This window comes from Somniosus microcephalus, chromosome 2 (assembly GCF_052327205.1).
Source record: "Somniosus microcephalus isolate GS21.2 chromosome 2, FLI_Smic_1.0, whole genome shotgun sequence".
Classification (NCBI taxonomy): domain Eukaryota; kingdom Metazoa; phylum Chordata; class Chondrichthyes; order Squaliformes; family Somniosidae; genus Somniosus; species Somniosus microcephalus.
Window position 1 is genome coordinate 24,279,493 of NC_140988.1, and position 10,399 is coordinate 24,289,891.

At 46.6% G+C, this 10,399-nt stretch overlaps 1 protein-coding gene across 3 annotated transcripts in view; it reads right to left on the reverse strand.

Annotated features, from left to right (window-relative positions):
• Positions 1-10,120, reverse strand: part of LOC147122604 (homeodomain-only protein-like) — a 174,556-nt gene extending 164,436 nt beyond the window's left edge. For 2 of the 3 annotated variants that reach the window (XR_015080951.1, XM_086007521.1), the window contains exon 1: positions 9,896-10,120. Coding sequence is in view for 2 of the 3 variants with exons in the window: in XM_086007521.1 (XP_085863647.1) it covers positions 9,896-9,961 (66 nt within the window). In the remaining variant the exon portion in view is untranslated. The remainder of the gene's footprint in view (positions 1-9,895) is intronic. The other variant, XM_086007569.1, reaches the window with a different exon arrangement.
• Between the last annotated feature and the right edge of the window lie 279 nt (positions 10,121-10,399).

The window sequence follows — 10,399 nt, forward strand, 5'->3', positions numbered from 1 at the left end:
TGTGTACAGTTTTGGTCGCCTCATCTGAGGAAGGATGTTCTTGCCATGGAGGGGGTGCAGCGGCGATTCACCAGGCTGATACCAGGAATGGCGGGAATGACCTATGAGGAGAGACTATGTAGTTTAGGGATGTACACACTGGAGTTTAGAAGATTGAGAGGGGACCTCATAGAAGTGTATAAAATTCTGACAGGTCTAGACAGACTGGATGCAGAAGGAATGTTTCCCTTGGCGGGTGAGAACAGAACTAGAGGACATAATTTAAGGATAAGGGCTAAACCATTTAGGACAGAGATGAGGGGGAATTTCTTCACTCAGAGAGTGGTGAACCTGTGGAACTCATTGCCACAGAGGGCAGTGTACGCCAGCTCATTAAATATATTTAAGAGGGAATTAGATATATTTCTACGGGCAAAAGGGGTTAAGGGTTACGGAGAGAAGGCGGGGACGGGATACTGAATTAAAGGATCAGCCATGATCTCATCGAATGGCGGAGCAGGCACGAAGGGCCGAATGGCCTACTCCTGCTCCTATCTTCTATGTATGTATCTATGTATAACAAAGTAGGGGAGTTTCAGATTTTCAGCTGCTTGGAACGACCTGAAATACTGACCAGCAAAGAGCTTCCAAACAGATGGCAGAACGCCAAACTTTGAGTGGATCAACTAAAAATTATGTCTATGGAAAAATAACTTGTTCCAGTTAAAGTTATTGACAAGTAACAAGGGAAGAAGCTCATTAAAATTTCCTTTGTATGGAGTTGTATTGGTAACGCAGAAACGTGTGCATTGTCACATAGAAGGGGTAAAGAAAAGATCTAAAAAGTGGGTATTGGAACAGAGACGTAGGATTCAAAGGTTTTCAGCCTATATAACGAGCTCGGAACATTAATGCGATTGAGTCCTCCGACTAAACTCACGAGGTTTCTTTGGTTTAGCATATGTTTAATTATTGTATACTTAATTATATCTGTGACATCTGATGTTCAATGTGGTGAACTCTATTGATTTGAGGAGTAAATTAGAAGTAAGATCACACACATTTAACCCTCTTCTAACACTGGTCGGAGGTACTTTTTGTCCCTCAAATTTAAAAATTATAGGTATTTTCATGTTACGTCCACACCCTTGGGTTCAGACTGCCCAAAGTTATTTAGTAAATGTTGCCAATATAAATGCATGAAAAATCCCAGACCCCACAGTTTCTTTTGTAGGATTCTTCCTTATCTTTAATTAATTTATAAGTATATATAGTAGAAAGAAAAAGACAACACTAGACTAAGGATTTGAATATTTATCACTGTCATGTACAGTTGTTGATGTACAGAGGGACCTGGGTGTCCTTGTACACCAGTCACTGAAAGCAAACATGCAGGTGCAGCAAGCAGGTAGGAAGGCAAATGGTATGTTGGCCTTCGTTGCAAGAGGATTTGAGTACAGGAGCAAGGATGTCTTACTACAGTTATACAGGGCCTTGGTGAGACCACACCTGGAGTACTGTGTGCAGTTTTGGTCTTCCTACTTAAGAAAGGATATATTTGCCATAGAGGGAGTGCAGCGAAGGTTCACCAGACAGATTCCTGGGATGGCAGGACTGTCGTATGAGGAGAGATTGGGTCGACTAGCCCTGTATTCACTAGAGTTTAGAAGAATGAGAGGGGATCTCATTGAAACGTATAAAATTCTGACCGGGCTAGACAGACTGGATGCAGGGAGGATGTTTCCCCTGGCTGGGGGGTCTAAAACGAGGGGTCACAGTCTCAGGATACGGGGTAGGACATTTAGGACTGAGATGAGGTGAACCTGTGGAATTCTCTACCACAGAAGGCTGTGGAGGCCAAGTCACTGAATATATTTAAGAAGGAGATAGATAGATTTCTAGATACAAAAGGCATCAAGGTGTATGGGGAGAGAGCGGGAATATGGTATTGAGATAGAGGATCAGCCATGATCATATTTAATGGCGGAGCAGGCTCAAAGGGCCAAATGGCCTACTCCTGCTCCTATTTTTCCATGTTTCTATGTTTTCTATGTCATTATGCTGGCCTTGCCAATGCAGAATTGCCATTGTTTGTGCAGCTTTCATCATGTAGTTAGCGCATGAGCCACAATGCAGGAGGGAACAACAGGTGTGGAGTGTGATTTATCACTCTCTTGTACTGTCCCCATCGAATGTCCTATCATTCCCTTTCCATCGGCAGAAAATTCGAAGGTGGCCTTCTGTGCAGATAAAAAAAAGTCTTCACACTGGCCACGAATTTTTCCCTCCTACCCCAACAACAACAACTTGCATTTATATAGTGCCTTTAACATAGTAAAATGACCCAAGACACTTCACAGGAGCGTTATCAGAAAAAATCTGACACTGAGCCACATATGGAGATATTAGGACAAGCTAACCAAAAGCTTGTTCAAAGAGGCAGGTTTTAAGAAGTGTCTTAAAGGAGGAGAGGTACAGAGGTTTAGGGAGGTAATTCCAGAACTTAGGACCTAGGTACCTGAAGGCACGGCCGCCAATGGTAGGGTGAAGGAAATCGGGGATGTACAAGAGGCCAGAATTGGAGGCATGGGCATGAAGAGTTCTTGGATGGCTGCAGGGCTGGAGGAGGTTACAGAGATAGGAAGGGGCGAGGCCATGGAGGGATTTGAACACAAGGATGAGAATTTTAAATTCGAGGAATACTGAAACCAACTTGGATCACTGAGATCAGTTAACTCAGCACAGACCCTTCAAACTTAGGATCTTCGATGGCTCATTTCCACAGCATCTAGTTCATTTACAGATTGAACCATTGGCTGAATTCAGTAAAACCAATGTTAAAATGGTAACTGCCTCATTTGTAGTGATGAAAATTTACAAGATCTGGTTGGCAGAGGAAGTATTATACAGTGCTTTTGGTACTGGCACTGTGAAAATCTTGGCACAGCACCACATATAAAAAAAACCTTATAATAAGTTATTCTTTGTGAATAGCCGAAGGAAGTAATCATTCAGAATATTCACTATCTTGTGCTCATTCACTGTTTCAACCCTGTTTCCATCTTTAACCTTAGTTACCCAGATAGGCTCAAAGAGCTGGGTCTGTATTCTTTAGAAAAGCGCAGAATCGGGGCAGGGGGTGGGGGGAAGTGATTTGATTGCGGTTTATAAAATAATGAAGGGACTACACTGTGTTTACGTGGACCAATTATTTCAACAGGATAGATTAGGGAGGACTAGGAGTTACGCTTACAAGTTATATAACGGCAGAACTAGGTTGGATGTTAGTTTTTTCTTTTCCCAGGGAAGAGTGAATCTGTGGAAGAGATGGCCAGCTGATGCGGTGAATGGTGGTGTGCTGTATTCCTTCAAGAGAGAGCCGGACGTGTTTCTGGCTGGGGCGGGGATCACCTCGGGACCTTATAATAGATATCAGGGTCTATGTGATTTCCTGGATTAGTTGCGATCTCCTAAAGGGGTCGGATAGGAATTTTCCAGATTTTATGTCCCCAATTGGCCTGGGTTTTTCTATCTTTTTTTGCCTCTCCCAGGAGATTACATGGCTCCAGGTGTGTCTATATCGTGGTGCATAGGGCATCACAGCTTTATGGGGCAGGTCATGTTCACCTCTTCTCTGACTGTCCACTTAAAGTACTGAAAAAAATTATGGATATGTTTTATGTCTGCAACCATTGTTTTTTCCTGGTATGTCTTTACCCTTTAACAACCTTTTAACATGTCCCTGCACATACCTAGATTTACACAGTGAGCCCTTCACCTTTCTCCCTGCAGGATTTGTACAGTTTGTTTTTCTTCTTTAATTCACTTCTGTTTAATTCATTAACTCATTATACACAGTTTTAAAGAGTGTGCAGGGACAGAGGGACCTGGGAGTTAATGTGCATAGGTCCCTGAAAGTGGTGGGACATATTGAGAGAGTGGTTAGCAAAGCATATGGGATCTTGGGCTTCATAAATAGAGGTATTGAGTACAAAAGTAGAGAAGTTATGCTGAACCTTTATAAAGCGCTGGTTAGGCCACAACTGTAGTATTGCGTCGAGTTCTGGTCACCACACTTTAGGAAGGATGTGAAGGCACTTGAGAGGGTGCAGAGGAGATTTACCGGAATGGTTCCAGGGATGGGGGATCTTAGCTACAAGGACAGGTTGGAGAAGCTGGATTTGTTTTCATTAGAGCAAATTGGTTGAGGGGTGATTTGATAGAGGTGTACAAGATTATGGCGGGTTTGGATAGGCTAGACAGGGAAAGGTTGTTCCCACTAGTTGATGGTACAAGGACTAGAGGACACAGATTTAAGGTTTTGGGCAAGAGATACAGGGGAGATGTGAGGAAAAACTTTTTTATGTAGCGAGTGGTGAGGACCTGGAACTCGCTGCCAACGGAAATGGTGGAAGCGGAGACACTCAATGTTTTCAAGGGGAGACTGGATAGGCACTTGAGGGAAATAAACTTGCAGGGCTACGGGATAGAGCGGGGGAATGGGACTGACTGGATTGCACTAGAGAGCCGGCACAGACTCAATGGGCCGAATGGCCTCCTTCTGTGCCGTTATGACTCTATGACTCATTGCTTAGTCTGAGCTTGCTGACTCTGGGTATGTATTTATTATATTGCCTTTAAAATTGTTGAGTAATCTTCATCCAATCACCTTGTTTCCTCATTCCTCTGCAGTTAGGCCTTTAAGATTATGTAGCTGGCTCCTGATCCTTGGTATTTCTGAACCTTGCATCACCTCAAACCCAATCATTCTGTAGTCGCCATTCTGTAAGGTGCCATGACTTCCACTTTTGTATATTATCTGGGTCACTTACCACTACCAGCTCAAGATGTGCACTGCCTCACATGGCTTCCCTTAAGCACTGGGTCATATATTACATTTACTCACTCTTACAAGGTTGCTTCAAGTCACCCAACGTTTCTGCTTTTATAAATGCTTCTAATCTCTTCATAGAACAAGTGATCTTCCTTCTTGTACTGACCTGGTGGTCTGCAGCTTTGTCTTTTTTGCATTAAAAATGTCTAGATGAGTTTGGCCTGTTTTACCAACTTGCAACCAAGCAAAGCACCTGGGCCTAGAAATTCAGTGGCCTGCGCCAGCAGTTTGCACCCAAAGAGGGCTTTTGCGCCACTGTGCAAACCTACCGCGATATTTAGCGGGGCGCTAATGGCGGCGTTAGCCAGTAGCGCTGCGCCGCCACCGATGACGTCATCGGTGTGCGCAGCGCCCCGCTATCGCCCCGCTGGCCATATTTGGTTGCTGCCGCCTCCCCCGCGCCGGCCGCAAACAGCGACCGGTACACGGGGCCTACCTGTGCCGGTAGTGGGGCGAGTTAAGGTGGAGGTGCGGCCGGCCGCTTTTTCGGCGGCCGCCTGCCCGCACCTCCATCCCCGGCCTCCTTCACCAGCCCCCCCCCCCCGCGGCATTGCCGGCTGTTTCCAGAGAGCCCGGCGCTTCTCCTTGGTGCCGGGTTCATTTGCCGGCACTCGCGAGCGGGGATTGTGCTGTTGCAGGCACCTCCCCCTTAAGGCTGAGAGGAAGGCCTGCAGTACCGCAGGCTGCCGTGCCGCAGCGGCTGGCGCTGCGGCACTTTGCACGCCGATATTCAGTTTCAGCGCCCCGAGCGGGGCGCCGAAACCCTTGTTTAGCGGCCGGCTTCCACTTGGGGCGCTGAAAGTGAATTTCCCGCTGGCGCAAGTGGCTCCACGCGCAGCGGTAATTCCGGCGCCCAGGCGAGCTGGGCGCCCCTAACTGAATTTCTAGGCCCTGGTGTCAAAGGGGAGCAAAGTTCAGATGGGAAAATCCACAAACAGCACGAATGGAGAGTAAAGGCCTCTAATGCATATTGGTAAATGTGCAAAACCACAGAATACCATTGACATAAGAAAACTACTAGGCACTTGGTCTAAGCGTTAAACAAAGCTTTAATCAACTGTTTTACAACATGGAGGTCTAGTTGTGTCCTTCACTAGTTCCTGTTAAGAATGTCCTGCGCAAGCTGGGCCCATGCCCGAGTATTTATACTCTCCCTGGACAGCGCCACCAGCAGGCCGCCCAGTATTATTTCATAAGTCTTTCTTTCATGAATGACTGATTCATGTCAACCATCATCATACTAAAGCAACAAAAAGATTGGATGACCGCAACATTTTCTACAGAGTGGGTCCAGAATGGGGCAGCGGCGTGGCAAAACAGAAGAGAAAGGCTATCTTAATCATAAATAACTGGCCCACTCATCTGAAAGAAATTGCAATCCTAAGGTAACAATGACTGTGCACCTCCCACCAAGTACAAAAAGCGACCCTCAGCCAATGAATTGTGGCTTGACAAGAAACTTCAAAACTGCTTTGGTGCCACCTGATAAACAGTGCAACTATGGAGAGAAGAGAGGTGATGGGAAACATTGACTTCCTGTAGGGCATGCAATGTTACTGAAAAGAGATTGTTACTGGCACTGCATCTTCACTTTTGAAATAAGGCCTCTTCGTGCAGATGGTGATGAACAGGAGCTAGCAAGTGAAAGAACCTATACCCCCCCCCCACCCCCAGGTATTCCAGTAATGGGTTAAATATCTTAATCTGTGTTTAATTTCTTTCTATAAGGACGCTCAATCAGCTCCGATGGACGGGTCACATTGTCCGCATGCCCGATACGAGACTCCCAAAACAAGCGCTCTACTCGGAGCTCCGGCACGGCAAGAGAGCCCCAGGTGGGCAGAGGAAACGCTTCAAGGACACCCTCAAAGCCTCCTTGAAAAAGTGTAACATCCCCACCGACACCTGGGAATCCCTGGCCCAAGACCGCACAAAGTGGAGGAGAAGCATCCGGGAAGGCGCCGAACACCTCGAGTCTCTTCGCCGGGAGCAAGCGGAAGCCAAGCGCAGGCAGCGCAAGGAGCGCACGTCAACCCAAGCACCCCACCCACCCGCCCCTTCAACCACTGTCTGCCCCACCTGTGACAGAGACTGTAGGTCCTGCATTGGACTCATCAGTCACCTGCAAGCTCATTTTTAATGTGGAAGCAAGTCATCCTCGGTTCCGAGGGACTGCCTAAGAGGAGGAGGGAAGCCCTGATCCAATTATCTCTTGCCCTCTAATCCCATTTCACTTAAAGACTACACTTGATCTTACCTCCCCAGTAATAAATGTTTAATTGGTTACTGTAGGCTGTTACACAAAAACAAGTACAAGTGATAGAGACCATTTAGCCAGCCAGCTCATCCTCCCATAGAAACGTATGACCCCCATTACCACATTGAATGACTCCAGATTTTGTGCTTCAACTACCCTATTAATCATTAATTGTGTGAAGAAGTGCTTCTTGACGTCACTCCTGAATTTGCCTTTTCCCAGCTTGTAAGGAGTATGTCTCCTTGTCCCGCAGTTGTGATTTAACTTGAAATAGCGCTTGGGATTAACCTTACCATCTCCTCTGAGAAAGTCCTTTCTCAGTTGCTTCCTTTCAAAGCTGAAGAGTCGGCTTTCCTTATTACTCAGTCTTCCAATATTAGGGATTAGCTTCATGACCCTTCTCTCCACCGCTTCCAGAACTTGGATGTCTCTCTTGTGCCATGGTGACCAACACTGAATATGATATTCAAGATGCAGACTCACCAGGGCACTATGCAGCTTCAGTATGCTGATCTTAAATTTAAACTCTACAGATTTGCAATATCATTCAGCATTCTGTTTGCTTTGTTAACCGTTGCCCTGCAATGACTGGACATGGCCAGTGTCGAGACTATGGCGGAAAAATTCGGTTGCTTTGCGCCTCCCATTAGGGAGCTAACGGGGCGCAAAGCAACTAGCGCCTGGGCGCCGTGCTGCCAATACCTCCTGCGAAATTCAGCGGGAGGTTAGCGGCGGCGGTAACTGTTAGCGCCCCCCTGCGCAGCGCTCCGGCCGCGATCTTCGGTAGCATCCCGACATACCGCCGGACACTATGTCCGACGGGGTCAGGGGGGCCTACCTGCAGCCGGGGTGGTGCTAATTAAAGGCGAGGTGTCGGGCAGCCATTTTTGTTGCTGGCCGCCTGCCAGCGCCTGCCTCCGTTGCTGTCCCTGGCCTCCTGAGCAGCCCCCATCCACCCCCGCGGAATGCCGGCTGCGCTCCATGAGCCAGGCACTTCTCGAGTGCCGGGCTCTTTTGTCGGCACTCCGATCCTGGTGGCCCAGCTGGGCCCCGGGTCACGCTCCGCAAGTCCCCTCCCCTTTAAAAAGGGGAGGAAGGCCTGCAATACCGCGGCGCGATGTGCCGCAGCACCCTAGCGCCGCGATATTACCTCGCAGCGCCCCAAGAGGGAGGCGGGGCACTTCCAGTAGCGCTCCGCTTCCCTCTTGGGGTGCTACTGATGAATTTCAGCCACGGGGGTGCTAATGTTTTCGGGATAACGCCCCGGCGAAGTTAGCGCCCCAAAGGGGGCGCGACTCAATTTTCCCCCCATCACTCTCAGATCTGTTTAAGCCTCTGCCTTAGCTAACACCATTTAAAGTATCTTCCTCACTTTTCTTCCACTGTGTGACACCTTGCACTGTACTGAATTGCAATAGTTCTGCCCTCTTGCAAATTTTGTCTTGGCCCTTCTGCAAATGAATAGTTTGTATAAAACATTTCAGATAAAGCAGTTGCTGTATGGTGCTATGCTGTTGTATGCTATTTAAATTAGCCACTTTATTTTGTTACAGATGTAGTTTGGAACATGGACGCACATCTACAAAGAGCAAATGTTCCCAGAAATGTCTTGATATTTTGAAGATTTGATGTATCAACATTTTGTTGGTCCCTTCAACTTTGGTATAGTGAATCTACACTACTCTACCGTAGCTGAGGGATCTTTTTGGTTTGCCTGTGCGACAGGAAGAGCAGAAAGGTAAGAGGGAGAAAGTAGCAGCACTTCTCCATAGGATTATTAATAACTCAAGACGCTGCCCTATATGAAGTTTGGAGGTTATATTCATTCTGCTAAAGAGAACGAATTCATAGAATCATAGAAAATTTACAGCACAGAAGGAGGCCATTCGGCCCATCTTGTCCGCGCCAGCTGACAAAGAGCTATCCACCCTAATCCCACTTTCCAGCTCTTGGTCCGTAGCCCTGCAGGTTACGGCACTTCAAGTGCATATCCAAGTACTTTTTAAATGTGATGAGGGTCTCTGCCTCTACCACACTTTCAGGCAGTGAGTTCCAGACCCCCACCACCGGCTGGGTGAAAAAATGTCTCCTCAAATCCTCTCCAAACCTGCGAACAATTACTTTAAATCTATGCCCCCTGGTTATTGACCCTTCTGCTAAGGGAAATAGGTCCTTCCTATCCACTCTATCTAGGCCCCTCATAATTTTATACACCTCAATTAGGCCATTCTAATTACTGTCATTATCAAAATCTAACCTACATGTACAAATTAAAATAAACTCAAAACTATAAAAGTAACCTTTACGAAAATTAGTGGCAATAACCATTATGCTATTAGGGACAGTCTAGTAATAAGTTATGCTAATTAGAAAGCCGCTTTATCTAAACAACAAATCCTGGCTTCGTCATTATAATGTTGGACCTGCTGTTAAGTGTCTGACCTGACATGATTCTCACAAAGCATCGCACACACTATTGGAGCTTGCTGTCCCAGTGTATGATTGACATTAGCAGCAATGGCACGATCCAGGCGCGGTTAGTAGATATATCAACAAGCCTCCGTTTAAATCGAAACTTCTTTCCTAATCCTCAACCACAAGAGTTTTCTCGAATTGTGTAACTTCCCCCCTCCAACTTACTCTCCTGGTTCGAGCTCCAATCCTATGAATATTGCTGTCATGGAAACGATAATGACAACAGTTCCAGTTCTGTGAACTCTGCACCCGAACCCACTGCATCGATATCCCCAAAGAACCCAACTCACCGGACCATAATGTCGACACTGTTCGCCCCCTCTAAATAAACCTCGGTCAAAGGCTTCTGGATCCATGCTTCCCTTTGGGGTAGGTACATCTGTTAATAGGGTTAGTTCCAAACATCCAGTCTTTGCTGGTTAACTCCCCGATCCTCTCCTGCAGACTAAAGGTGGCGCCGTGAGCTGCAGCCTGCCATTCCCGGCAACTGCGGTCCCAGCTCCTCCCACTTTTAGATCTATAAAAGGACTTTGAGATTTACAGGAAGAGGACAGGAGCTCATGTTTCTGCCCAGCTGATAGTTCCTCAGTATGAAAGGGACATGTCTGATTCATACATGAATTCCAAAGGTAAGTTACTCCTAGTTTACTGGGGTCTCGAATCGATTAGTACCGGCCAATATTTATCCCTCAATCAACAACAACAACTTGTATTTATATAGCGCCTTTAACGTAGTAAAATGTCCCAAGGTGCTGCACAGGAGTATTTTAAGACAATAAATTTGACACCGATCC